The sequence below is a fragment of the Mandrillus leucophaeus genome, unplaced genomic scaffold, assembly GCF_000951045.1.
Source record: "Mandrillus leucophaeus isolate KB7577 unplaced genomic scaffold, Mleu.le_1.0 Scaffold497, whole genome shotgun sequence".
In the NCBI taxonomy this organism is placed as follows: domain Eukaryota; kingdom Metazoa; phylum Chordata; class Mammalia; order Primates; family Cercopithecidae; genus Mandrillus; species Mandrillus leucophaeus.
This window is the reverse complement of record NW_012105331.1, coordinates 505,709-533,657: the sequence shown is the minus strand read 5'-3', so window position 1 is coordinate 533,657 and position 27,949 is coordinate 505,709. Positions and strand designations below refer to the sequence as shown.

The 27,949-nt window shown below is 37.1% G+C and overlaps 1 protein-coding gene across 1 annotated transcript in view; it reads left to right on the top strand.

Annotated features, from left to right (window-relative positions):
• The window catches only part of AP4E1 (adaptor-related protein complex 4, epsilon 1 subunit), a 95,908-nt gene extending 75,637 nt beyond the window's left edge, over window positions 1-20,271 (top strand). The window contains exons 16-21 of the mRNA XM_011995751.1: window positions 1,895-2,018; window positions 7,751-8,006; window positions 11,670-12,227; window positions 13,405-13,595; window positions 15,387-15,544; window positions 16,867-20,271. Coding sequence (XP_011851141.1) covers window positions 1,895-2,018; window positions 7,751-8,006; window positions 11,670-12,227; window positions 13,405-13,595; window positions 15,387-15,544; window positions 16,867-17,027 — 1,448 coding nt within the window. The 3' untranslated portion in view covers window positions 17,028-20,271. The remainder of the gene's footprint in view (window positions 1-1,894; window positions 2,019-7,750; window positions 8,007-11,669; window positions 12,228-13,404; window positions 13,596-15,386; window positions 15,545-16,866) is intronic.
• Window positions 20,272-27,949: the final 7,678 nt, after the last annotated feature.

Genomic DNA, 27,949 nt, shown 5'->3' with positions numbered 1-27,949 from the left:
TGCTCTTGTGCTGTCTTGCCCCTCTGCTTTCCTTCCACCATGGGATGATGCAGCATGAAGGCCCTTACCAGATGCCAGTGCCATGCCCTTGGACTTCTCAGTTTCTGGAACTATAAGCCAAGTAAATTTCGGTTCATCATAAATCACCCGTTCTGTTGCATTGTCTTATAGCAACATAAAACAGACTATGATTAAGTTAGATGATTAAACAACTTAAAATGAGAGGATATTCTACTTGGAAAGGACCTTAAAGAGATTTAGATAAGCGGTTTCCAAACATGATTATGAATCAGAATCACAAAGAGTTTTTAAAAAATGAGACTTATTTTGAGCCCTACTCCTATTCCTTCTATATCTGAATCTCTCTGAGCTTGGCTGTATATATAAAAAGGTCCTTGGGAGATTCAGTGAAGTAAGCTTGAGTCTCATTATCAGATCAGCATTTGGAAACTGTTGACGTAGTTTGAATTATTCACTTTACAGATGAAGAAATGAAGATCTAGTTCACATGCCTCGTTAACAGCAAAGATATGTCCGGAACACAGTTCTCCTGATCATTAGCCCATCATTATTATTTTTTTACATTGATTCTTCTTCTGTATCATTTATTTAGGTAACTAACAAGCATTTATTTAGTATTCTTTGGAATAGGTGATATTTCCTTTGGAGGAGACCATATAATATAATAGTTGAGAGTACAGCTCTGATGCTAGAATGTCTAAGTTCATGTCTGGCTTTGTCATTTTATATTTTTTGTAATTTGGGACAAACTGTTTACCACAGTTTCCTCATTTGTAAAATGAGAATAGTAATTACAGAAGTTGACACAATATTTTCTAAGATACTTTTTATGATTTAAAAAGGTCCTTTTCTATAATCTAGACTGTCCAAAATTTGTTAGTTAAGATTAGGCTTGGTTAATTATCCTATTAAAAAATAAAGAAACAAAGTGGGACCTCATACAAGATAGATGGTTATTGCTTTCTCCCATTAAAGGAATCCAGAAGTAGGCAATGTAGGGTTGATGATGGCTTCATGATTATTAAAAAACCCAAGTTTCACCTCTCTTGCTGTTCTGGCATCTTTGGTGTTCCACTTTATGATCCAAGATGGCTTCTTGCACCCCAGCAATCATGTTGCAGTCCAGCCAGCAGAGAAGAGGAAGGGGGAGAAGAAAGATTGTCTTTTATTCCAAGAGGACTCCTTCCAGAAGTTGCAAACAAAATGTGTGCATAATTTCATAGGCTAGACTTCAGTCATATGGCAAAGGTGTCTGTAAATGTCTCTGGGTGGTCATGATCTGCATAAGAATTGAGAGGTTTATTACATAGAAGGAAAGGGAGAGTGGATATTGGCGTCTGCTCTACCACAGTAACAGTATGAATTTTCTTGGCTCTTTTGAATTAATTAGATTATACAGATTAAAAGGAATCAGAATCTGTGTTAACCTTAGGGAGATTTCACATTGAGGACTCCATCAGTCCATTTGGTACAAGAATGTATCTAGGAGCAGTTTGTTCAGCAAAACATGGTCACCTCTTCATTATAACTCATTAAACATTTTTGCATGGGAGCAGCAAGTTTTCGGTAGATTTGGTTTATCAGTTATCTTTCCTAATTGAGTCTTTTTTAGCTTCTAAGGGAGGTAAAAAGGTAAAAATGAAGGATAGTTTGTCTTTAATCACCTAGTAGTGTGAAGACTTACAGTAGACATTTACCAAATGGTAGTTGATTTATTACTGGAAGTATTTGATTAGATCATCCTCAAAGTCCCTTAGAGTTTAAAAATTGCTATTAGATTCCAGTCTTGAATTATTTTGGTAGTGAATGGTAACTTTGACAGTTTTTTGCTTTGTTTTAAATATGAACCTCTGTTATTGTTTTAAAATTCTAGTTCTCAATTTTGAACCGTATGGACTCTCCTTTTCTTCATCTGGCTTCACTGGACGACAGTCTCCTGCTGGCATTTCTCTTGGTTCAGATATATCTGGGAATAGTGCTGAGACAGGACTAAAAGAGTAAGTTCATTTCTTTATAAAATGGAGGTTATGGGAGTGTTTAAATGTCTTTTAGCATTCCATTTACCTTCTGCTTGTGCCTTGTGTCATCATAGTCATTATTTGCTTATTTTAGGATAACTTTCAAGAAGTCTGTTGTTTCAGTGGTTTTCACATAATTTTCAAAGGGAGAGGCACACTTATGACAATGTGTTTTAATATAATGGTTTAGAAAGGTTTTTAAAGCTAAATTCTGTATGGGCTGTTGTTTCAGTGGTTTCTATTTATTGCTCTTAAGGTATTTATATTGTACAATATGTTCTTTAAGAGCTTACCTACCTTCCAAGACAGCATAAAATGTGTACAAGCTTTATACGTAGTAATAATATGTGTTATTGCTACATATTTTTTATATATATATATATTTAGAGGCATATTAGAATTTATACATCCAGGTTGATATTTAACATATCATTCTACATTCCTCATTCTTCTGAGAAATATATCCTGTAACCATCTCATTGGAACATTGACAGATATAGAGGTGAACATAAAATAAGGTGATTGATTTCACCTGAGGAAGCCATATAGTCAGTCACCCAGTGAAGGCATATACAGATGCCCCTCAACTTATGATGGAGTTACATTCTAATAAACCCATTATAAGTTGAAAATATTGTAAGTCAGATCTACCAAACACCAGATCTATGTCTAGAACTCAGTTCTGCTGATCATTGGCCCATTATTATTTAATATTTTATTATATTATTATTATTATTACTTTGAGACACATTTTCACTCTTGTTGCCTAGGCTGGTGTGCAATGGCATGATCTCGGCTCACTGCAACCTCCGCCTTCTGGGCTCAGGCGATTCTCCTGCCTCAGCCTCCCCAGTAGCTGGGATTACAGGCTCCCGCCACCATGCCGAGCTAATTTTTTGTGTTTTTAGTAGAGATGGGATTTCACCATGTTAGCTAGGCTGGTCTCAAACTACTGGCCTCATGTGATCCACCCACCTCGGCCTCTCAAAGTGCTGGGATTACAAGCATGAGCCACCGTGCTCAGCCTATTTATTATTTTATTAGCTCATTATTATCTCTGCATTGCAAGAGAATATCCTATCACATTGCTAGCCTGGGAAAAGATAAAAGTTCAAAATTTGAAGTGTGGTTTCTACTAAACTCTATTGCTTTCACACCATTGTAAAGCCAAAAAAATCATTAAGTTGAACTATTATAAGTCAGGGACCATCGGTAGTCACCTGAGGAAGCTGTATACTTTGCTCAAAATGCTTTCAGAGTTTCTTTCCAGCCACCTTGAAAATTGGTGATGCGTTTGTTTAAATGTTTTATTTAGAGCTGAATTTCATTGTAAGGTTTATTTTGATTTCGGAAACATAATTAAGTTACCTTTAGAAACATAATTAAGTGAATAAAATGAGATGACATGTGTAAAGTACATAGTACAGCCCAGTTCATAGTGATTGATAAATGGTAGTTGCTGATATTAATAAGGATTGTCATTACCATCATTGTCTTCATTACCCAAGAGGTGAGTTTACCAAATAATATTCATGATCAATCTGAATAATTTTGGTCAATATTCTGATGTGACAATAAAGTAAGGAAATGGCTTTCTTGTTTGAGAAGAAGCTGCATCTAATAGAGTTAAAAATGTTTTAAGTAATGGCCGCATTGTTGGAATAAGTGTGATAAAATCTCAAAAGTGATAACTTTGAAGGATGACATTTGAATTTTGAGTTCTTCTGTATTTATTAAGAAGTCAGTCATTTTATGTTCATTGTTACATTTGTCAGTTGTTCAGTGAAATGGTTACAAGTATTTATTGGAAGAAAGATACTAATAATAGATCATGAGGAATGTAGCATATGTTGAATGAAATGGCATGAATTCAAATTCTTCTTCTTATCCTTTTGTTTTTCCTGCTCTGTTAACCTCCTTATTTTCTTTCCCAGATATTTAATTTTGGTATTCCAAACATGGGGAGCAGATATTGTTTGTGGGCATTTGATGGTGGAGGTGACAGCAATTAAGTGTCCCAAACAGGGACCAAAGGGACAAGGGAAAGAGACAGGAACCCTTCAAACCCAGGGAGGAACTTACACACTTTTACCTGCACAACAGGTGACAGCATCTGTTACTATAGTACTGAACTAGGATCTGAGGGCTGTGGCAGGGCCTTGTAAATACTGTACATATACATCTACTACCCTCAGAGAAATGACATTTGGCAAAACTGCTAAGCAATTATATATGCTGTATTATTGTGAAATGGAAGATGAGGGATGAATTTAAAATTTGTTTCCAAAGAGGACCTCAGCTCACACATTATTTCAGAAGAGGAACATAGTAATTGGCAAGGTGAATCATCGTAGAGGGAAGACAGTTGCTCTTTTACAGTCCCTGAAAACCTGAGAATAAAGTAGTAGCAAACCTAATTTATAATTTCTTACCTGGAGCACCCTATCTCAAAGGGGAATTCCTAGAGCTGAGTTAAAGTACATCCCTAATCTTTTGAAGCTTAGTTACTTGGTCTGAATTTACATCTATGTTTGAATGGTCTGAATAAAAATAATACAAGGACACACTGTAGAAAACCATGTATTATATAATAGTATTGTCAAAATCTGGGCAAAGATGACTCATGTTTAAAAATATTCTTTTTCTAGTGTTTCATATCATTAAGAAGCATATTCTGTGTATGAAATGGCCTTATGTTGCTTTCTTATGTATTTTCCTATTTATTTATTTATTTATTATTATTTGAGACAAGTCTCGTTCTGTCACCCAGACTGGAGTGCAGTGGTGTGATCTTGGCTTACTGCATTCTCCACCTCCTGGGTTCTGGTGGGTTCTCCTGGGTTCTCATGCCTCAGCCTCCCAAGTAGCTGGGATTACAGACGCCTGCCACCACGCCTGGCTAATTTTTATGTTTTTAGTAGAGGCTGGGTTTCGCCAAGTTGACCAGGCTGGTATTGAACTCCTGGGCTCAAGTGATCTGCCTGCCTCAGCATCAGTGCTGGCATTACAGGTGTGAGCTACTGCACCTGGCCATATTTTCCCACTTTTTAGATGATCTGTATGTATGCATAACAGAATATTTGTGTTGATCATAACTATGTATGCAGATGAAATAAATAAGAAAAATCTTTAAAATAGTTTGAGGCTCCTTTTAGGCTCCTTTTGTACCTCCTGCCCCTTTTTGCCAGTTGTGGATTCAGTTCCCTGGGAAACACATTCTGTGATGGCATTTAGTATGCAGAATAATTAGGAGTCTCATTGGGATCAACATCTGTAGAAGGAAGGAAAAAGAAGCAGGTTTGGGCAGAAGTTAAGATGCAATGCATTGCCAGTGACAACCTCTGCTGACACCATGGGGAGCTATGGAACTGGAAAGACCCTTCAGAGTTGTCCTGAGTTGAACCAAGATGGATGACAAGGACTTTAAACTTCCATTCATCCATCACTGGATGTAGGCTGCCTTGGAAGGGGCGTGATCTTGGGTGAAGTAGCCCTCTGCAGCTCAGGCAATCCCTGAAGAGGCTGAGAGCTGACAGCACTCCCAACAGCTGGTCAACAGTCCTTCATTGAAGAGGGATCCGGATGGAGCAGCCTATTGTCCTCCACATCTGCCTTTTGTTGTTGTTGTTGTTAAACTACTATTTAAATCATTTATTAGTAAAATTTAGGGACTTGTTCTCCTTTTTTTGTGTGAATAAAGGTAATATTTTGGTTAAAGGGAGTATACAGATACTATAATACTCTTGTGGATATTCACAGATTCCCTAGAGGTGCTTCTTTTGAGAATTCTGTTCTAGAAATGTTAGGGGTTATTTTTGTGGTTCCCGTGACCACTTGGGATCTGCTTATGGCAAGTACAACCAATTTTTGTCTAAGAGGTTTATTGTATAACTTTTTTTTTTTTTTTTAGAAAACTCTTTTAGAACCTGGAGGAAGAAAGGGGGAAATGAAGATATTTGTAAAGGGATACTCAGCAGCAAAAATCATTGAGAAGGAATGAACCAGTTCCCTTTAGGGCATTTTAAATTAACATTCAATTTTTCCTTTAGCTACTTACTTCTTAATAGCATTAATTCTTCACTCAGTATGAAGTGTAATTACCTGCTTTTGCTTTGTTTTGGGCTCAAAATCACATTGATCATGATTCCAACAATTTCAATACTAATAATAATTAATAGAAATATTTCTGAATCTTCCTTTTTGTTCATTTCATGATCAACTCATCTTGTAGTAAAAATGATTTTTTTAAAATGCCATTTTGGACCATGACAGAGATGCTTAAATGAGTCAAGTGCCAAGGGCACATGTTTTTTTTTTTTTTTTTAAACTCCAGTGTTATTGAGATATAATTGCTAAATAAACATTGTATAGCTGACCCTTGAACAATATGGGTTAAACTGTGTGGGTCCACTTAGTACACAGATTTCTTCAGTAAATATGTTGGAAAAAGTTTTTCAGATTTGAGATAATTTGAAAAAACTTTCCAACAAACTGTGTACCCTAGGAATATCAAAAAATTAAGAAACAATAAGATTGTTAGGAATACATAAAATATATATAGATACTAGTCTTTGTATTAATCGACTGTTGATGTTATTAGTAAGGCTTCCAGTCAACAGTAGGCTATTAGTGGTTAAGTTTTGGAGGAGTCAGAAGTTACACGTGGATTTTTGACAATGCAAAGAGTCAGTGCGCCAACCATCTCCATTTTTCAAGGGTCAGTGGTATGTATTTAAGGCGTGCTATGTGATGTTTTGATATACCTTGTGAAATGATTACCACAATCTAATTAATGGACACATAGCTCTTATATGAGAATAATAGAGATGATCCTTGGCTATTTTAGCCTGCGCTTATTAGTCACTCTAGATTCACAACTGCAACGTTTGTGACAACATTAGGATTCTAAATTTGGCCCTGGACTTACTGCCTAGATGCCTTGTTTAGGCTTTTTGGGTAGGACACCTGGCTCCTAAATAACACCTTAATTCTTTTTCAACTTAGGTGTAAAAATTCGTCAGCCTCAGGCTTTTTCCTAAAATCTTACTTTTTTTCTTTTATAGATAAAACTTCATTGCATTTTGATAAAAGTACACTTAATAATAGTTGGAAATGTCACGAGTATGCATAGTGAGAGAAACCTTTTGGATTAAAGTAAATTTATGGGGAGCATGTATTCACGGCAACTTGAATTTATGTCTCCTGGGTTGTAAAATTAAAGAAAAAATACAATGTAAATGTATACATAGGAGTACATTTGAGTGATGTTTTTGCTTTTAACAGGATTTTACTTAATGAATTTATATAGGTTTAATTCCTTCATATTGCTAAGAAATTTGAATCATTTCTCATCTTTAACCCATCAGAATTAAAGGTATTTTTGAAAAGTCAGTGGAAGAAAGAAACTGATTTACAGTAGTTCTATTTTTGTATAACTTAAGCAATTAAGTGAAAATTAAATGCTGTGAAATTTTTAACTAAGTCTAGAGTTCTGCAGCCTTAAATCAAATCCTTTGACTAGAGGGTGGAGAGATGTTGGCTATAACTAAAATAAAATCTAGAGATCGAGGTTTTACTTCTGGCGTGCAGAATATAATGTAGCAGTTGTTTTTAAAAGGCCATGGGCATTGATATGTTTTGAAAGAATGCCTCAAGAAAGTAACTATTAGCAGTTATTTAAATTGACTTGATTTTATTATCAACCTCCTTAGGACAAATAGCTTGAAGCTGGAAGGTATAAAGAAATTGTGGGGGAAAGAAGGCTATCTTCCCAAGAAGGAAAGCAAAACTGGTGATGAAAGTGGAGCTCTGCCTGTTCCTCAAGAGAGTATAATGGAGAATGTAGATCAAGCTATAACAAAAAAGGATCAATCTCAAGTTCTTACCCAATCTAAAGAGGAGAAAGAAAAGCAGCTGCTGGCATCATCATTATTTGTTGGGCTAGGATCAGAAAGTACAGTCAACCTGGTAAGTAATCGGTTCTATTCCTCTAAGAATCGTTGTTGTCTGTTTGTACAAAAAAACTGGCTCTATAAAAGCTCCTGGCTGTCATCTATTTGTATGGTGAGAAGTGGCTTCCCCAGTTCTTACTCACCATCATTACCCAGCTGCAGAACCACTAATGACACACCTTTTATATTCCTGAAAGAGAAAATGCAGTTGGCTCAACTTGAGTCAGGTGTTCTCTGTAACCCAGTCAGTGGACAAGGGTCAGGCTCCAAATAGTTACAGGTATGACCACGGCGACTCTCACCCCTGTGGGTGGATGGGGCAGTTCTCAAAGGGAAGGGGGATGATGATAATTGTTCAACAATGTTGGTCTATCTTTGTAAAAAGTACTCCTCAAAATTGTATTACATAAATTGTATTCTCCCAGAACATTATTCAGCTCTAAGAATGATCAATAATATTGCTTTGTAAAATGAAAATATACTTAAATGATGTATTAAACAAAAAGTACAGAGTATAAGGTTTTATTTATACCTTGTTTATACCTAAGGCTGAAAGGAATTTTACAAAAATGATAATTATATTCAGATATTAAGATTATGATTTTTAAATTTTTTATACTGAGAAATTATTTTCATAGTAAAAGAATGACAAGTTGGAGTGAAGGACAGGTGCTATTTTTGAGCATCTGAGAATACCATGTAATGTATCCTCCTTTTGGTGGCTAATGAACCCACCTTGTACAAAATTTTCATTAGAGTGACATCCCAGCTCTTTCAACCTCCTCCTCCCATGGTGAAATTTCCCCTTCATTCCTGTCAGTACCAGGCCAGATGGTATACCATACTATGTACTCTTTATCTTTGTCTCTTTCTTTTCTAGACTCACCAGTCTAGATCCTGTTTCTGTCAGACTTGATATTCTCTCTTAAGAAAAAACAGATTCAGCCTAAAAATATTAATAATTAATGTATCTTAATATTTTCTGAGTTGACATTTGCAGATCAGCAGTAAAGTGACTGATCTTGGGTTTTTGAGTTGTCCTGGTAGGCTGTGATGAGAGGGTACCAGTGGAATGCTCTAGGAGGAACACACCAAAGTCAGATTACACCCAGGCTCATGGAGCCCTGATTTGTGAACCTCATTGCTGCCTATTTAACACGTGCATAACTTTCAGGTAGATTTTTTCCTCAGGAGAACATTCAGGGTGATATTAGATTTTTTTGTGGCGAGTTTGAAATCAGAAATGTTATTATGATGTTTTTTCTATTAATGATGCTAAATCCTTTTTGGCTTACCTCTTATACTTCCCCCTCATTCTCACCCAGCTGTCACTGAAGAGTAGAAAAAGCAGTGTATTTTTCTGTTTTATGAGACCCTAAATTCTGTGAGGAATTGTGTTGTAACGTAGATGCGTCATAAAGAAGGAGGAACAGTTAATGATGACATAAAATTAGCATGTATCCTCTCACTTCTCAGCCCCGACCCTTCCTCTGATACTGGGGCAAAGCAGACACGATTGGGAGTAACTGAATGTGCTCCTTCTGTGTCATGCCTCATTTTGGGTGGCTGTTTTTCTCCAGGAATCCTGTTCCCTGCTGATTTTTCTTACGTTAGCGTTCTCAGTTACATACATCAAGATTCTATTGATGTATTTCATTTTAACTAGCTTTTATTTTTAGGTCTGTGATCCATTTTGAATTAATTTTTTACATCACTTTAGAAAGGCCAAGATTTATTATTTTTTTTCACCTTTGGCTTCTTATTTCACCTTTTTTTTTGAGACAGTCTTACTCTGTTACCCAGGTTGGAGTGCAATGGCATAATCTTGGCTCACCGCAACCTCTGCCTCTCAGGTTCAAGCAATTCTCCTGTCTCAGCCTCCCCAGTAGCTGGGATTACAGGCATGTGCCACCAAGTCCAGCTAATTTTTGTATTTTTAGTAGAGACGGGGCTTCACCATGTTGGCCAGGTTGATCTCAAACTCCCGACTTCAAGTGATTCTCCTCCCTTGGGCTCCCAAAGTGCTAGGATTACAGGTGTGAGCCACCATGCCCGGCCTCACCTTCATTTTTAAGACTTTTTTTTTCTGAGTATGCTGTGCTAAACTGTTTCTTTTCTTCAAGCATTTAAACAAAGATGTCGCTACAGTGTCTTCTGGCCTGTATAGCTTCTGAATACTAGCAGATTGACAGTGCAGAAGAAAAGATCATTAAGCTTGAAGACAAAGTAATAGAAATTATCCAAAATGAAACATAGACCAAAAAAAAAAAAAAAAAATGCAGAGAGCATCGGTGACCCAGGGGACAGTAACAAGCAGTCTAATATACATCTGTTTTTTTTTTTTTTTTTTTCGTTTTTTTTTTAAGACAGAATCTTGCTGTATTGCCCAGGCTGGAGTGCATTGTCACAATCTCAGCTCACTGCAACCTTTGCCTCCCAGGTTCAAGCAATTCTCCCACTTAAGTCTCCTGAGTAACTGGGATTACAGGCATGCGCCACCACACCTGGCTAATTTTTTTTTTTTTTTTGGTAGAGACGGGGTTTCACCATGTTGGCCAAGCTGGTCTCGAACTCCTGGCCTCAAGTGATCCACCTGCCTCAGCCTCCCAAAGTACTGGGATTACAGATGTGAGCCACCATGCCTGCTCTCTAATATACATCTAACTTGAGTCCCATAACTACTGAAAATAACTACTATTTAACAGTTATTAGTAACTATTGAAAATAACTACAGTAGTTTTTGTGCCCCCTTGTTTTTGTGTTAATAAAATGTTAGTTCTTGTTTGGTGACTTCTGAATTGGAGGTAAGAGACAAAAATCATCTGTTCAGAGTTGGAAGAAGGTGTTGGGACTTGAGGAGAGTGACAGAGAAGATATGAAAAGGGAACTAGAATTCTGGTCAACTAGAATCATGTAAAGGATGCTGTGTACTGTCAAAGCACCCCGGGGGGTGGAGGTGGAGAGTAGTGCCAGTCTGCTGCACTGATTCTAAATAGAACTTTGTGAGGCAAGGGAACACTTGAACCATCACTCCTCTTACATAGATTCACAGAACATTCTTCAGAAAGTTTAGACCAACAATGACAAGTTTGCCATTCTGTCTCCTGAATGTGTGGCAAACATCACTAGTCAGTTATTGAATTCTTTCCTGCTGAGTGTTCCAGTCAGCTGCTGCCAGTTAATTCTTGAGATAAAATCAGTTTTTCTTTCTTTCCTGCTTACTAACTCACAGGCCACGAAATCATGATTATTATAGATGACTAAAACGAGGTTGGGTCATCCCTGCATTCAAGAGTAACTTAGGCTTATACAGAACAACTATGGCAACTCAAAAAATGGCTAGTTTTCTCACTGTTTTTTAATTTGTTCAGTTCTATATGCTAGTATTCTGAAATCTAACAAGTTTTTTGTTCATGACTGACTTTTTGACCTTATTTCTTTTTCTGATTTCATGCGTTTTTAAATGAGAAACAAGATTTAGCTAATAGTTCAAAGTTACATAGCTGTCAGAATTTTAGGGTTTAACATTTTATTTATTTCTGATTCTTTGCAAATTTATTCTTTGTAGTTAGAACCTCAGCAAATTGTTATATTGCCAAGTTGAAATTATAGATGAATGTTTAAAACTCATGACTAGTAGAATGATTTCTTTTTATATTATGATGTTTTATTTTTGCAGCTGGGAAAAGCAGATACTGTCTCTCACAAGTTCAGAAGGAAATCAAAAGTCAAGGAAGCTAAAAGTGGCGAAACAACCAGTACTCATAATATGACCTGTTCTTCCTTTAGTTCTTTGTCAAATGTGGCATATGAAGATGACTATTACTTGAATACTTTGCACGATAGAGGAGACAAAGAATTAAAGACATTTTCTCTCAATTCGGAACTTTTGGATTCTGAGTCACTCACAGAACTGCCCTTGGTTGAGAAATTCTCAAATTGCAGTCTGTCTACACCTTCATTGTTTGCTGATAACAGCATGGAAATTTTTCACCCTCCTCAATCTACTGCAGCCTCAGTTGCCAAGGAAAGCTCTTTAGCTTCATCTTTTTTGGAAGAAACTACTGAATACATACACTCAAATGCTATGGAAATCTGTAATAATGAAACCATATCAGTGTCTTCTTATAAAATTTGGAAAGATGATTGTTTATTGATGGTCTGGTCAGTCACTAATAAGAGTGGTTTGGAATTGAAAAGTGCTAACCTAGAAATTTTTCCTGCGGAAAATTTCAAGGTAAAATTTAAAGGTATTATTGTTTTATTTTCAGTGTGTATTTTGTGTTCTCTTTTCCTGCGCTCTTTAAATGTCTGGTTCACTTTTGTCATAAACACTAAAACGAAATTCTCAAATTATTTAGCAAAGTGGAAGATTAAGGAGTAAGGATATTGAAGAATAGATGTGTATACTGTTTACTTCTTTCTGTCACCAATTTATTTTTATATACTGAGTGCTCAGACATCAGTTCTCTTTCTTCCCTAGCTCTGACAGATTGCCATTGTGATTGCTGGAAGTATGTTTAATTGCATTATTGTATGGATGTCCTTGGTGGAGTTGTAATGAGATTTGACTAGTATATTTATCTTCCACAAAACTGGCCCAGTTTCTTCTATGAGCTAGAATGTGTTGAATGGGATATTGTCTGCGCCACTGACCAGAGCAAAAGTTCCTGATACTAGATGTGCTTTACAATCACCTGTTGGGCCGGGCGCGGTGGCTGACACCTGTAATCGCAGCACTTTGGGAAGCTGAGGTGGGCAGATCACGAGGTCAGGAGTTTGAGACCAGCTTGACCAACATGGTGAATACAAAAATACAAAAATTAGCTGGGCGTGGTGGTGCACACCTGTAATCCTAGCTACTTAGGAGGCTAAGGCAGGAGAATCACTTGAACCTGGGAGGTGGAGGTTGCAGTGAGCCAAGATTGCACCATTGGACTCCAGCCTGGGTGACAGAGTGAGACTCCATCTCAAAAAATAAAAAATAAAAAAATAACCTGTGGAACTTAAAAAAACAGACCAAACCCTTCCCAGTTGCTTTAACTCTACCACCAGAGCTTGAGGGTAGAGAATGAGAATAGATGACACCTGTATTTGTATTTATATTTAAATTCTTTTAAAAATTATTTTAAAACTCTCCTATCTTTAAAAACCTAGGGCGAGCCAGGACATTTACAGAGTTTTAACTGTAATGCCATTTGTTAACATAATTTTGACCTGTGTACAATTATTATTTCATTATCTGTTCTAGTGAATTTTTCTCAAGTGAAATTGTCAGTCATCTTCATAATGTAGTTTGTTATTAACTTCCCGCATTAGTATGATTTGTACCACTTAAATAGAAAATTGGTAGTCATATAATAGTCTGTATTGATCCCTTCCTTCTTCAACACTTTTATTACTTTTATTTGCAGGTCACTGAGCAACCTGGATGCTGTTTGCCTGTAATGGAAGCAGAAAGTACCAAAAGCTTTCAATATAGTGTGCAGATAGAAAAACCTTTTACAGAAGAAATTCTTTCTGGTTTTATTAGTTATCATATGATGGATGCTCATTCTGCTCAGCTGGAATTTTCTGTAAACTTATCACTATTAGATTTCATTAGGTAAATGTTTTGTGAAATGTTAATTCAAGTTGTTCATTCACCAACTATTTTTTAGACCTCTTTTGTGCATGGAGGCACTATGCTGGGTGCTAGGGAGTGTAACAGTTAAAAACTACACACAGTTCCTACCTTAGAGGAATTTCTAGTCTATGGAGGAGACGTGGTGCAATTACATACATACGTATGTAATTATGAATTGTGCTATGAAGAGAAAATAAGTGGTACAATGAGGGATTATAGTGAGAGACCTGATTTAGGTTGGAGTTGGTGACCTGGAAAAACTTGTGAGAAAAAGTATTATTTAAACTAAATAACTCCAAAGATTCTGCATGGCTTTTAAAAGTTTCTCTCGTTTGTATTTTATTCAATTATTTCATAAAATCTGTTTGTTAAGCTTTAGAGAAATGTAAGAAAATTGCTCGACATAGTTATTAAACTTTTATTAAACATGCAGTTTTTGCCATTATACTAGGCACCGTGCAGTGTTACCAAAATAATTGAAAACAATATCTTACCTGCTCTAATTTTGTTTTATAAATGTACTGTTTTTGAACATTAAAAATATGAAGGCTGCCTGAACCCAGAATGCAGAATACCAATGAATATCTCTATATATATTCTTAACCTCCACATGTCACTTCTGTTACAATACAATGCTCTAACTTTTGTTCATCATTCTTTTTTTTTTTTTTTGAGACAGGGTCTTGCTGTGTCACCCAGGCTGGAGTGCAGTGCCACACTATGGTTCACTGCAGCCTTGACCTCCCAGGCTCAAGTGATCCTCCCACCTCAGGCTCCTGAGTAGCTGGGACTACAGGAATGTGCCACCATGCCAGCTAATTTTTGTGTTTTTTGTAGAGACAGAGTTTTGCCATGTTGCTGAGGCTAGTCTCAAACTCTTGGGCTCAAGCAATCTGTCTGCCTTGGCCTCCCAAACTGCTGGGATTAGGGGCAAGGGCTACCATGCCCAGCTTTGCCCATTCTTTAAAGTCTTTTAGTAATAACATAACTGTCAGTCTATTAGAGTACTGTATGCCTGTGGTGCTGATAGGATAAAATCCAGCCTTCAAAAAACTTACGTTGTGTGATTGTGGAGGTGTATCCTGTGGCGAACCTTAGTAATCAGAAGAATCACAGTATATTTAACACGGACCGTCGTTCTGTGTGTATTAATAAAGTCCTCTGTATTTTTAAGATATCTTTCTTGATTATCAAATCAATAGATACTTATTATAAAACTTAAATGCTACAGAAAAATATAAGTAGAATATAAAAGTTCTTTGTAATCCTATCCCCAGATATATCCAGTTTTAACTATTTGATCTTTAGTCTCCTGAACTATTTAAAAAATGTATTTGTTAAAGTTCTTTCTTTTGGTCTAATTTACTTAGGGTGCTAGATCTTTGTATTCATGTTCTTTTTCATAGCTTTGATAGAGTATCCCATTATCCCCAAATTCAAAGTAGATATGAAAGAAAAGTTCTGTATTATATTTGAATGGTTTATGAAATTACTTGGTAAAATCTTACTGGAATGACTAGTAGAAAGAGAGAGAACTGAGTAATTTATTGAAATGATATTTTAAATTTAATAATATACCTGCTTTCAGTATTTTCATCAGGTTGGAGGATGATACTAACCATTTTTAGCGTATTTGCTTTAAAGACATAAATCTTATGGGACCCAAATTTACAATGATTATGTTTTATTCTCATGAGGCATTTGAAATTTGTTTATTTAGAATCATTTCACTGTTTTTGACATATATCTAATTTTAAAAATTATTTTCAGACCATTAAAAATCTCAAGTGAAGACTTTGGGAAACTCTGGTTATCCTTCGCCAATGATGTGAAACAAAATGTAAAAATGTCAGAATCTCAAGCTGCACTTCCTTTTGCACTAAAGACTCTGCAACAGAAACTAAGACTCCATATTATTGAAATTATAGGTTTGTAGAGTTATGAAAAGGCTATTCTGTGTTTATAGGAGCTTTCTTATAATTGGAGCACAAATTAACTCTTACAAGTATCAGATTTCTTAGAGCTTTATTTCCTATTATGACTGTCTTTCCGATGAATGTACTTTTCAGACTGTATTAAATAATTTTTTATTGGAAAATACACATATATAAAATATACCATTTTAACAATTTTTAAACATGTAGTTAAATGGCATTAAGTATATATACACTGTTGTGCAACTATCACCATCATCTGTCTTCAGAACTTTTTTATCTTCCTCAGCTGGAACATTATACCCATTAAACACTAACTCAGCCTTTCCCCTTCCTCTCTACCTCTTGGCAACTACCATTTTACCTCTTGTCTCTATGAACTTGACTATGTTAGGTACCTTATATAATGTGGAATCATACAATACTCGTCCTTTTATATCTGGCTTATTTCACTGAGCATAATATCTTAAAGGTTGATCCATATTGTAGAATGTGTCTGAATTTTAATGTGATACATATTGTTTATCCATTCATCTGTAAATGGATACTTGGGTTACTTCCATCTTTTGGCTATTGTGAGTAATGCTGCTATGAACAGGGTTATACAAATACCTGTTTGTGTCCCTACTTTCTGTTCTTTATTTGGTTATATACCCAGAAGTAGAATTAGTAGATTATATACATGATAATTATAGATTTTTTTTTTTTTTTTTGACACAGAGGCTCACTTTGTTGCCCATGCTTTAGTGCAGTGTGCGATCTGAGCTCACTGCAACCTCCACCTTCCATGCAAGCTATTCTTATGCCTCAGCCTCCCGAGTAGCTGGGATTACTCGTGTGTGGCACCATGCTCAGCTAATTTTTTGTATTTTTTAGTAGAGACGGGGTTTCACCATATTGCCCAGCCAGGTCTAGAACTCCTGAGCTTAAGTAATCTGCCTGCCTCAGCCTCCCAAAGTGCTGGGATTACAGGCATGAACTACTGTGCCTGGCCTAGATTTAATTTTTTGAGAAACCACCATAGCATTTTCACAGCAACTGCATCATTTTATATTCCCACCAGCAATGTACTGGGGTTCTAGTTTCTCCATATCTTCATCAACACTTGTTATTACCTGTTTTTTTTCTTTAATATTAGCCATCCTAATGGGTATGAAGCATAGTATCTCATTGTGGTTTCAATTTGCAGTTTCCTTGGTGATTAGTGATACTGGGTATCTTTTCATGTGCTTATTAGCCATTTGTGTATTTTCTTGGAGAAATGTCTGTTTAAGTCCTTTTGCATTAAATCATTTTTCACTTTTGTTTTGTTGTAGGCAATGAAGGGCTATTGGCCTGTCAGCTGCTCCCATCCATCCCCTGCTTACTGCATTGCCGAGTTTATGCAGATGTATTAGCCCTGTGGTTCAGATCCTCCTGCTCTACTCTTCCTGATTATTTACTGTATCAGTGTCAAAAGGTGATGGAGGGATCCTAGCAGAAGCTCTGCTAAATTTTTCTCCATCAAGATCAATGGTTTACATAGATAAACTTATTTACCAAAGTAAAAAGAACTCATGGTACGTCTGATGAAAATGGGGATTATTACAAGTGTGGTTTATATGTTTTCTTTATGATTCCTGGTCAAGAAGGATCCCCAAAACTGTATCCCTAACTTTTAACTCAGGATTGTACAGTATGTTTAGGTTCCTCAAAAAGTGACCTAAGCTAATGTTATAAACTGCTAATGATTTATATATCACTTAGTGTGTAGAGGGACTGAAAATATTTATTTTGTTATAAATAATTTTATAGCACGTTTACTCTAGTGCTAGCTAATTTTTAATAAAGCCAAGTCTCAGTTTTCTGCATTAAATGAAAGGGAGACATGAAATTGATAATCTCAAACTTAATTCATATTTGGCTTTGGAATGCAGTTATGTTTTTTGGTAGGCAAGTCAATACTTTCGATTATGTTTGGCTTAGATCAGTGTTGAACTAAGTTGGCATAGCACACACTAACAGTTGTAGGAGATCCATGAGCATGCTGGATATTGAGGGGATCCAATCTGTGGTATATTTTTTATTATAGATAACTGTTACACATAATTCCAGATAATTTGGCTATAAAATTTGTCTGTTTTCCACTTGGATTTATTTTAAAATTCAAAGTAAATCACTCTATTCTTATTTTGAAAACTCAGAGCCATTTTCAAAATATCATATAGAAACAAAACCCATAAGAGCACACAGTAACAAAGCAAACAGATACAAAAATGGCTTTTTAGTTACCCAAATATTTTAGTCGGTTACCATTTAGATCCTTTTGGCAAATTAAAATTTGTGATTAGAGTATAAATGGCAAAACGATCTTTTCCTGGCCTTTGAATCCACTAGTACTCAATGGATATAGCTGAAGCAGAGACTGTCTAAGTATAACATACAGGTTTTTCAGTAAAATATATCATTTTCATGTTATAGTTATGCCTGTGTGGCCTCTGTCAGAACTATTATCAGTAAAAGAGGTTAAGCCTATATATGAATGATGGACCAAAATCTTGAGGTTGTACATTAACTGAAATAGTATTTTATAAAATCTTATGGTGCTGTGGAAAATATTATTTCACCTTTTCTGACACTTCACCATGGAGACTATTTTAAGTCATTGCAGTTAATACTCTGGTTAATTGGTACTGTTAATCACCCAGGTCAGGAACTCTGATTTTAGGTTTATCTCATTAATCGTGGCTGATACAGAAGCTAAGGGGATTCCCCAGAGCTAATAGATTTCATTAGTCATTTGTGTCAAGAGTATTCTTCCCTAAAAATAAAAGCAGTATTTTCTTTCTCAATTTTTAAGTTATTCGTTAAAAAATATATAACATCTTGTTACTTTTATTCTTTTAAAAACATACCGTGAAACCTTGCTACAAGAGTAATAAGTGACTGGAATTTCTTGCATAATAGGTTCCTCCTTTTGAATAGATCAGATTCATCCCCAGGCTCTCAGCAGTGTCATGATGAAAGGAGGGTGCTGACTCCAGGGGTGCGGTGAACACTGGTAGCTAGCCTTATCAGCTCCCTCCTTATTCCTACCTCTGTCAGCAGCATCCCTCACCCCTTACCTAATTCTGCTGTGACTCTGACAGAGAGGAAGTGCCTTCTCACTTTGCAAAGGAATGCAGCGTGTCACAAAGAAGGTGCTCCAGTTTTTTGTGTCCTTACTTCCCTATGTTTGCCTAGTTACTGAGGCTAGGTCGAGTGTGGAGCAGTAGGTAAGATGCTGAGAGCACATGGACAACTACCAGGGAGATCTGCTGCTTGGTTACAGGGTGTATTCATGAGTGGTAGCTGCAGTTGTCGTGAGAGACATGCTTGGCATACAGAGCTGCCTAATGGATGGGAGACATGTAATGGTAGATTTAGGGCTGGGAGCATGATTTTGGGTCTGCCCAAAGGAACGTGGTGTCACTTTTGTTCTTTCTGACCTACTAAATAAAAAGTAGGGTAACAGGGTTTCTACTGAAATGTTTAGTAGAATGTTTACAGTTTTTATATTTTTATGATTTTAGAAACAAACAACAATAATAGAAGAATAGATTTTAAGGAACTTCAGAGCAGTATATATTCTGTCTAAACTCATTGAATGTTTTAAGTTGTAAATCAGGCATCACACCAGCCTTTATTTTTGCATTGCAGGAGATGTGATATAAAGTAGGGAGTTTTGTTTTGTTTTGTTTTGTTTTTTTTGAGATGGAGTTTCACTCTTGTTGCCCAGGCTGGAGTGCAATGGTGCAATCTTGGCTCACTGCAACCTCCGCCTCCCAGGTTCAAGTGATTCTCCTGCCTCAGCTTCCCTAGTAGCTGGGATTACAGGCATGCGCCACCACACCCAGCTAATTTTTTTGTATTTTTAGTAGAGATGGGGTTTCTCCATGTTGGTCAGGCTGGTCTCGAACTCCCGACCTTAGGTGATCTGCCCGCCTCAGCCTCCCAAAGTGCTGGGATTACAGGCATGAGTCACTGTGCCCGGCCTAATTTATTTTTGTGGGTAGACTCATTCTCTTTACCTAATAGTTATAATTTAGTCAGTGAAGGGACAACATCTGGGGTAAGAGCTATGGAGGAGATGCTCTGCTTTGTGAGTTTTGTGCCAGGCATCTTTGCTGAAAATGGAGATGGCAGCAAGTGTGAATCTGGGGGAATAGAAGGGAAGACAGAAAAGTCTTAAGAGTAGATGGAGGAGGAAGGGTACCAGAATAGTCCCTGTGGAGGCAGGCAGATCAGAGCTCAGGGTTTGAAAGTGGGCCTGAGTAAGGGTCCTGCTAGAGAAACTGCAGATGGAAGCTGAGCAGTTACCAACTGCTAACGTGCCAAGTATGCCAAGCACAGCATGTGTCCTATAGAGGAGCATTATTTTAAACAACGTTCTATCATCTACCAAAATAATTGTGGTAAAAGTGTAGTATTTTATTTTTTCCTTTTATGTCAGCAATATTTTAAAATATTGATGTGTTTATCTTGTATTTTTACGGATAAATGTGGTATTTGCCTCATGATTGTGAGCCACTGAGAGTGCACTGAATCTATTCACATGTCTTTAAGATGTTTTGCTGTGTTAAAAATTTTAGGAGAGAAAAATGCAAGTGAATAATTATTTAATAGACATTTATTACTTTATTTTGGAGTTGAATTCTGTCATTTGAAAAAGTTCAGTAATGTAATAAATACAAAGTGATCTGTACTTTTCTTGGTCTATATGTTCTTTATTAACTAAGTAGCTGAATAGTAAGTAATATTATTTAAACAATAATTTGGTAGACATTAGCTAAAAAGAGCAGGAGCAATTGGAATGGGATGAAAAGAATGATTTATTCATTACAGCCCCCAAAGAATCTTGTCTAATTGGTTAAAAGTAAAGATATTGATATTTCTGTTTCAATGTGATGGTCAGAGAGAACTTTGTGGGCTTCAGACAAGTTACAGCATAGATTGATTCTCAGGATGCCTGTCCATATCCCCTGCTTTCACCTTAGGCTGACCATCATGCCCTTCCTTTATAGACGTCTGAAGATGCCAGAAACACAGCAAATCAATTAGAAATTTTGTGACCAAAGAATCTGAGTGTGCTGGCCATCTCTGCCTCATGTATCCTAAAACACAAAGCTAGATCAGAAATGGAGTTTAAATCCCACTGATTTGTGTCTCTTGTTGGCTACAATGTATAAGAAGAAAAAAAAACCCTGAGACTTGAAGCTCCATCTTTGGGGCACTGAGGTCAAAAAAGGAAGTTTAAATGCACCACACTCACTATAGTAATTGAAAAGAAGGGAGCTGTTGAAGGGAGGGGTGGCCTGCAGTCCTATGGGCTAGGGTTAATGATTGCATGGTAGTTACTGGTTTAGTGTATACATAAATCAGTTGTGAGATTTTTGGGCTGAGGAACTCTCTTCGTGTGTATAGTTTTTTTTTTTTTTTTTTTGATAGACTATTTTTTAAGACTTTTTTTGAGCAGTTTCAGGTTCAAGCAAAATTGAGAAGAACAGAGGTTTCCCATATACTCCATCCTGCCACATACATGGATAGACTGCCCCATCATGAGTATCCCCTACCGAAGTGTTATATTTGTTATAATTCGTGAGCCTACCTTGACATATTGTTATCACCAAATGTTTTACATTAGTGTTCACTCATGATGTACATTCTGTGGGTTTAGACAAATGTATAATGACATGAATCCACTAGTGTAGTATCATACAGAGTGTGTTCACTGTAGTAGAAATCCTCTGTGCTCTGCCTGCTTATCCCTTCCGCCCTCCTGCCCCCAACCCGTGGTAACCACTGATGTTTTTTACTATCTCCATAGTTCTGCCATTTCCAGAATATCATATCATTGGAATCATATAGTAGTAGATTGTTAGTAGAACAAGTTTTAGATTGTTCTCACTTAGTTAATATGCATTTAAGTTTCCTCTATATCTTTTCATGGCTTACTTTTTAGCATTGAAAAATTCATTGTGTATACCACAGCTTTTTTTAATCCATTCACTTACTGAAAGACGTGGTTGCTTCCAAGTTGTGGCAATTGTGAATAAAACTGCTATAAACATTGTATACAGATTTTTGTGTAGACATGTCTTCAACTCCTTTGGGCAAATACCAAGGAGCATGATTGCTGGATCCTATGTTAAGAGTATGTTTAGTTCTGTGAGAAACTGCCAAATTGTCTTCCAAAGTGGCTGTACTATTTTGCATTCCTGCCAGCAAAGAATGAGAATTCCTGTTGCTCCACGTCCTTGCCAGCATTTGGTGGTGTCAGGGTTCTGGATTTTGGCCATTCTAATAGGTGTGTAGTGATATCTCATTGTAATTTGCATTTCCCTGATGACATATGGTGTTGAGCATCTTTTCATATGCTTTGTTGCCATCTGTCTATTTCTGTGTGTGTATGTGTGTGAGATGCCTGTTAAGGGCTTTAGCCCATTTTTAAATCAAGTTTTCTGATTGTTTGAGTTCTGTCTATATTTTTGGTAACATTCTCTTGTCAGATGTATCTTTTGCAAATATTTTCTTCTGGTCTGTGATTTATCTTTTCACTCTGTTGATAGTGTCTTTTGCAAAGTTTTCTGATTGTTTGAGTTCTGTCTATATTTTTGGTAACATTCTCTTGTCAGATGTATCTTTTGCAAATATTTTCTTCTGGTCTGTGGTTTATCTTTTCACCCTCTTGATAGTGTCTTTTGCAGAGCAGAGATTTTTAATTTTAGTGAAGTTCAGCTTATTAAATGTTTCTTTTATGGATTATGCCTTGATGTTATGTCTAAAAGTCATTGCTAAACCCAAGGTTATCTAGATTTTTCTCCTGTGTTATCTTCTTGGATAGTTTTGCATTTTACTTTTAGGTATATGATCCATTTTGAATCAATTTTTGTGCAAGGTGTAAGGTCTATGTCTAGATTCATTTTTTTTGTTAGTTTTTTTTTTTTTTGCATGTGATGTTCAGTTGTTCCAGCACCATTTCTTGAAAAGACCATCTTTTCTCCATTATATTGCCTGCTTCTTTGTCAATGTGTTACTCTGTTTTTACGTTACTCTAAAGAAATACCCGAGGCTGGGTAATTTATAAAGAAAAGATGTTTAATTGGCTTATGGTTCTGCAGGCTGTACAGGAAGCACAGTGCTAGCATTTGCTTCTGGTGAGGCCTCAGGAAGGCTTACAATCATGGTGGAAGGCAAAGGGAGAGCAGGTGGTGTCTCATGGTGAGGAAGGGAGCAAGAGAGAGAGGAGGGAGGTCCCAGACTCTTTTAAACAAACAGACCTCATGTGAACTAACTGAGCAAGAACTGACTTATCACCAAGGGGATAGTGCTAAGCCATTCATGTGGGATCTGCCCCATGATCCAATTACTTCCCACCAGGCCCCACCTCCAACATTGGGAATCACATTTAAACATGAGATTTGGAGGGGATAAGCATCCAAACCGTATCAGTCAAATCAGTTGACTATATTTATGTGGATCCATTTCTGGGCTCTGTGTTCTCTTCCACTCATCTATTTTTGTCTTTTGCCAGTGCTACACTGCCATGATTATTCTAGCTTTATAGTAAGTCTGTAAGTCAGGTAGTGTCAGTCTTCCAACTTTGTTCTCCTTCAATATTATGTTGGCTATTCTGGGTCTTTTGCGTCTTCAGATTAAATTTAGTTTATAGATATGTACAAAATAACTTGCTGGGTTTTTTACTGGGATTGCATTGAATCTAAAGATCAAATTGGGTAGAAGAGACATCTTTAATCAAAGATACTTTCATTTCTTCCTGCCGAATCAGTATACCTTTTATTTCCTTTGTTGCCTTACTAAATTCACCAGTATTTCTAGTATAATGTTGAAAAGCAGTGGTGAGAGGAGATATTCTTCTCTTCCTCCTGATCTTAGTGGGAAAGCTTCTAGTTTCTCACCATTAAATATGATGCTAGCTGTAGGATTTTTGTAGAGATTCTTTATCAAGGTGAGGAAGTTCTCTCTATTCCTGATTTACTGAGATTTTAATCACGAATGGGTGTTGGATTTTGTCAGCTGCTTTTTTATTTTTATTTTTTGAGACGTAGTCTCACTCTGTCGCCCAGGCTGGAGTGCAATGACATCATCTCGGTTCACTGCAACCACTGCCTCCCAGGTTCAAGTGATTCTCTGCCTCAGCCTCCTGAGTAGCTGGGATTTCAGGCACACTCCACCATGCCCAGCTAATTTTTGTATTTTCAATATAGATGAGGTTTCACCATATTGGTCAGGCTGGTCTCGAACTCCTGACCTCGATCCACCTGCCTCGGCCTCCCAAAGTGCTGAGATTACAGGTGTGAGCCACCGCACCTGACCTGTCAGCCTTTTTTTTCCGTATCAATATGATCTTTTGATTATTCTTCCTTAGCCCGATGACATGATGGATTACATCCATTAATTGAGATTTTTTTTTTTTTTTTTTTTTTTGAGACAGTGTCTCGCTCTGTCATCTAGGCTGGAGTGCAGTGGTACAAGCTCAGCTCACTGCAACCTCCACCTTACAGGTTGAAGCAATTCTGTCTCAGCCTTGCAAGTAGCTGGGACTACAGGTGCATGCCACCATGCCCTGCTACTTTGTTTTTGTATTTTTAGTAGAGACGGGGTTTCACCATGTTGGCCAGGCTGGTCTTGAACTCCTGACCCCAACGATCTGCCTGCCTTGGCCTTTGAAAGTGCTGGGATTACAGACATGAGCCACTGTGCCTGGCCTAATTTTGAATGTTGAACCAGCTTTGTATAACTGAGATAAGTCCTACTTGGTTGTGGTGTATAATTCTTATTTTATATTGTTGGATTTGATTTGCTAATGTTTTGTTGAGGTTTTATACATCTATATTTATGAGAGACTAGTCTATATATTTTTTTCCTTGTAATATCTTTGTCTAGTTTTGGCATTAAGGTAATTCTGACCTCATAGAACGAGTTAAGAAGTATTTCATCTGTAGTTATCTCCTGGAAGAGAGCTGCTATAATTTCTTCTTTTGGTAGAAACATCTGTGAACCCACTTGGGCCTGGTGCTTTCTGTTTTGGAAGTTTCTTAATTATTGATTCAACTCGTTCATAAAGATAAGCCTATTCAGATAGTTTTTTTGTGTGTGTGAGTTTTGGCAGATTGTGTCTTTCAAGGAATGGTCCACTTCCTTTAGGTTATCAAATTTGTGGGCATAGAGTTATTCATAGTGTTCCTTGATTATCTTCTTAATGTTCATCGGCTCTAGAGTGATGTCCCCTCTTTCATTTATGATATTAGTAGTTTGTGTCCTCTCTTTTTCTTATGTGTAAGTTTTTGTGTCTCTTTTGCCTGACACAATAGGCACTCAATAACAGCCATTCGTCTATTGAATGAATAACTAAGGAGACCTGTCCACTCAAAATAAGTGACCTGGGACCAGATAATATCCAGGGATTTATATTAGTAATTCTGTGACCCTCCCAGAAGTAAAGAAATGTGATCTGATCCAGTTTAAATATTTAAGTTAACAGAAAGGGGTTCCAGTGAAAATAGCCTATGCCAGTTTGTACCAGGTGGGAGAGAGGAAACATGATATCTTCATGAGACCCTTCCAGCCTGAATACTTTCTTATAAGAACATGTCATGCCATTTAAGAGAGCTCTCTGCAAATGCAGTGTTATTACAGATAGAAATTATGACTTGGAGGAGGGATAATTTTCTGTATTAATTAGTTCATAAAGTTTTATTGTTCTAAAAACTTGTTCTAGGACAGAAAGTAGTAGACATCTAATTGGGGCAGTTAAAAATAGGGAACTAATGAATATAAGGCAGACTTACTAGCTAAATCAGCATCACTTATTTCTTCTAAAAAGTAGGCACTATGATAAAGGGAGGGACAACTACACATTAATAAGATCAATAACGTCAGGAAAGTTGGGAAAGAACAGGCCCTCTGGGATAAAGCAGCAGAAAGGAATTACTTAAAAGGAAATGTGTTTCATATGCATCACACACAAAAATTTTTATGATAGATACATGGTAGGAAAACACCCAAAAGGTGAATCCCAGAGAATCCTGAGAACTTATAAACATTGCGGATACAGAGAAGATGGGCCTGGTTGTGCAGAAAGTACAGATGATGTGGAGCATATGAGCTTCCTGGAGCATCTTTAATGCTGAAAAAATAGTGGGTCCTTGTAAGCAGTTGCAGCCAGATTGTGGGCCTTTTTCCAAGGGAGGGAATCAATTTCCGTTAGTTATTTAAAACTCTTTTCCTAAGTGGATGAGTACTTTTCCTTCCCCAAAACATTACATTGCCAATGCCACTAAATGGCTGACTTCAGGAAATTTTTCCTTGATAGGATCTGGCAGATTATGTGCCAAATGGAGAGACGAGAGCCCAGAGGTTAATTGTGTTTCAGTGAAAGTGCTTAGAAATATTTTAATTGCACATCTCCTCCACTCCTTATATGACAAGTAGAAAGGAGCAGAGGCAAGGCATGTACATTCTCAGGGGGAGGCATTTGATCTCTACCAAATAATTTAATGAAGGCAAGGACAAAACCAGTGACTGGAACAAGCTGGTCCTGTTAGTGATAGTTATCAAGGTATTCGAATTTATTTTCTTATTTTAGTTGAATGATTAATGGTTTACAGGGGTAAATAGTTATTGTGAATTATGAGAAAGATAAAATGATTTTGTACTCTGTTACTGGACCAGTCTTCATTTACAGACATAGAAAATGTCTATTTTGGAACTTAGAAATTCCTAGGTTTTTATAGATAAAACATCATTTATAATTAATTGGTTTCTCAAATGTTGCCTTTTTATTGATTCAGATTTTGTTGAAGATGATTAGAACATTGAATATCTTTCATATGTCCTGTGATAGCTGCCACCATGAATAAAAGTGGCATAATTGGAAAGACCTGAACTGCAATAATTTTGTAAACTTTTTTATTACAAAAATTTCAAATACATACAAAATAAACAGTGACATAATGAACCCATGTACCATTATCCAGCTTCAATAACTATCAGCATTCTGCCATTCTTATCACACTCCTCACTTCCTGCCCCCACTAGATTATTTTTATAGTTCTTTTATTCGCCTACATTGAAATGCACAAATCTTAACTGCTTAACCTCATCAAGTGGATATGCCTTTGTAACCCACAACCGTATCAAGCTGTGAAGCATTTCCATTACCCCAGTAACCTCCTCTTGTCCCTTCCCAGTCAGTCCCTGTGCTCCATCATCACCCTGCTGCAAGGCAGCTACTGTTCTGTGTTTTTTTTTCCTACTATAGATGTGTTTTACTTGTTCTAGAACATCATATAATTGGAATCATTAAGGATGTACTGGTTTTTTTTTTTTTTGGAGACAGAGTTTCGCTCTTGTCGCCCAGGCTGGAGTGCAATGGTGCAGTCTGGGCTCACTGCAACCGCTGCCTCCCGGGTTCAAGCAATTCTTCTGCCTCAGCCTTCCAAGTAACTGGGATTACAGGCGCCCGCCACCATACCCAGCTAATTTTTGCATTATTAGTAGACATGGGGTTTCGCCATGTTGGCCAGGCTGGTCTTGAACTCCTGACCTTAGGTGATCACCCTCCTCAGCTTTCCAAATTGCTGGGATTGCAGGTGTGAGCCACCATGCCCAGCCAAGGATGTACCTTTTAAATCAAGCTCTTTTGATTCGTTAAATCTTTGTTGTTGCATTTATTAACTATATGGAAAGGCAGGACCTGACAGGAATAGTGTACTGAGCAGATGTGGGAACAAAATTAGATACGATATTGATGGCACATGAGGAGTATTGGTGAGATATTCCTTAGCCTGAGATGTGTCATATTGATGAGTTCACACATTTTCTCTACCCACTAATACATCTCCAGCATCTAGAACAACTTTAAATGACATGAGCTCAAAACAGAAGGGGTTGAGTGACAGAAGGTAACATGATTTGGGAGGGAGATGCAAGATTGGGAATTTGTGGTCAGAGAATAGTGATCCACTTGAATTAAAGGATTCATTAAAATGTTTGTAGCAGGCTCAGTCATCTCAACCTTTGATAATTTTATCACATACATATGGGATTATATTTAGCCTGACCAATTCTGAAGACTTTAATTATTTATGCTTTTCAGACAGAGTCTTGCTTTGTTGCTGAGGGTAGACTGTAATGGATCCATCACAGCTCACTGCAGCCTTGGCCTCCTGGGGTCAAGTGATCTTTCCACCTCAGCCTCCCAAGTAGCTGAGACTACAGGCACACATCATTAATGCCTGGCTAATTTTTGTATTTTTTGTAGAGATGGGGTTTTGCTATGTTGCCCAGGCTGGTCTTGAACTCTGGGGCTCAAGCATTCCAGCCACCTTGGCCTCCCAAAGTGCTGGGATTACAAGC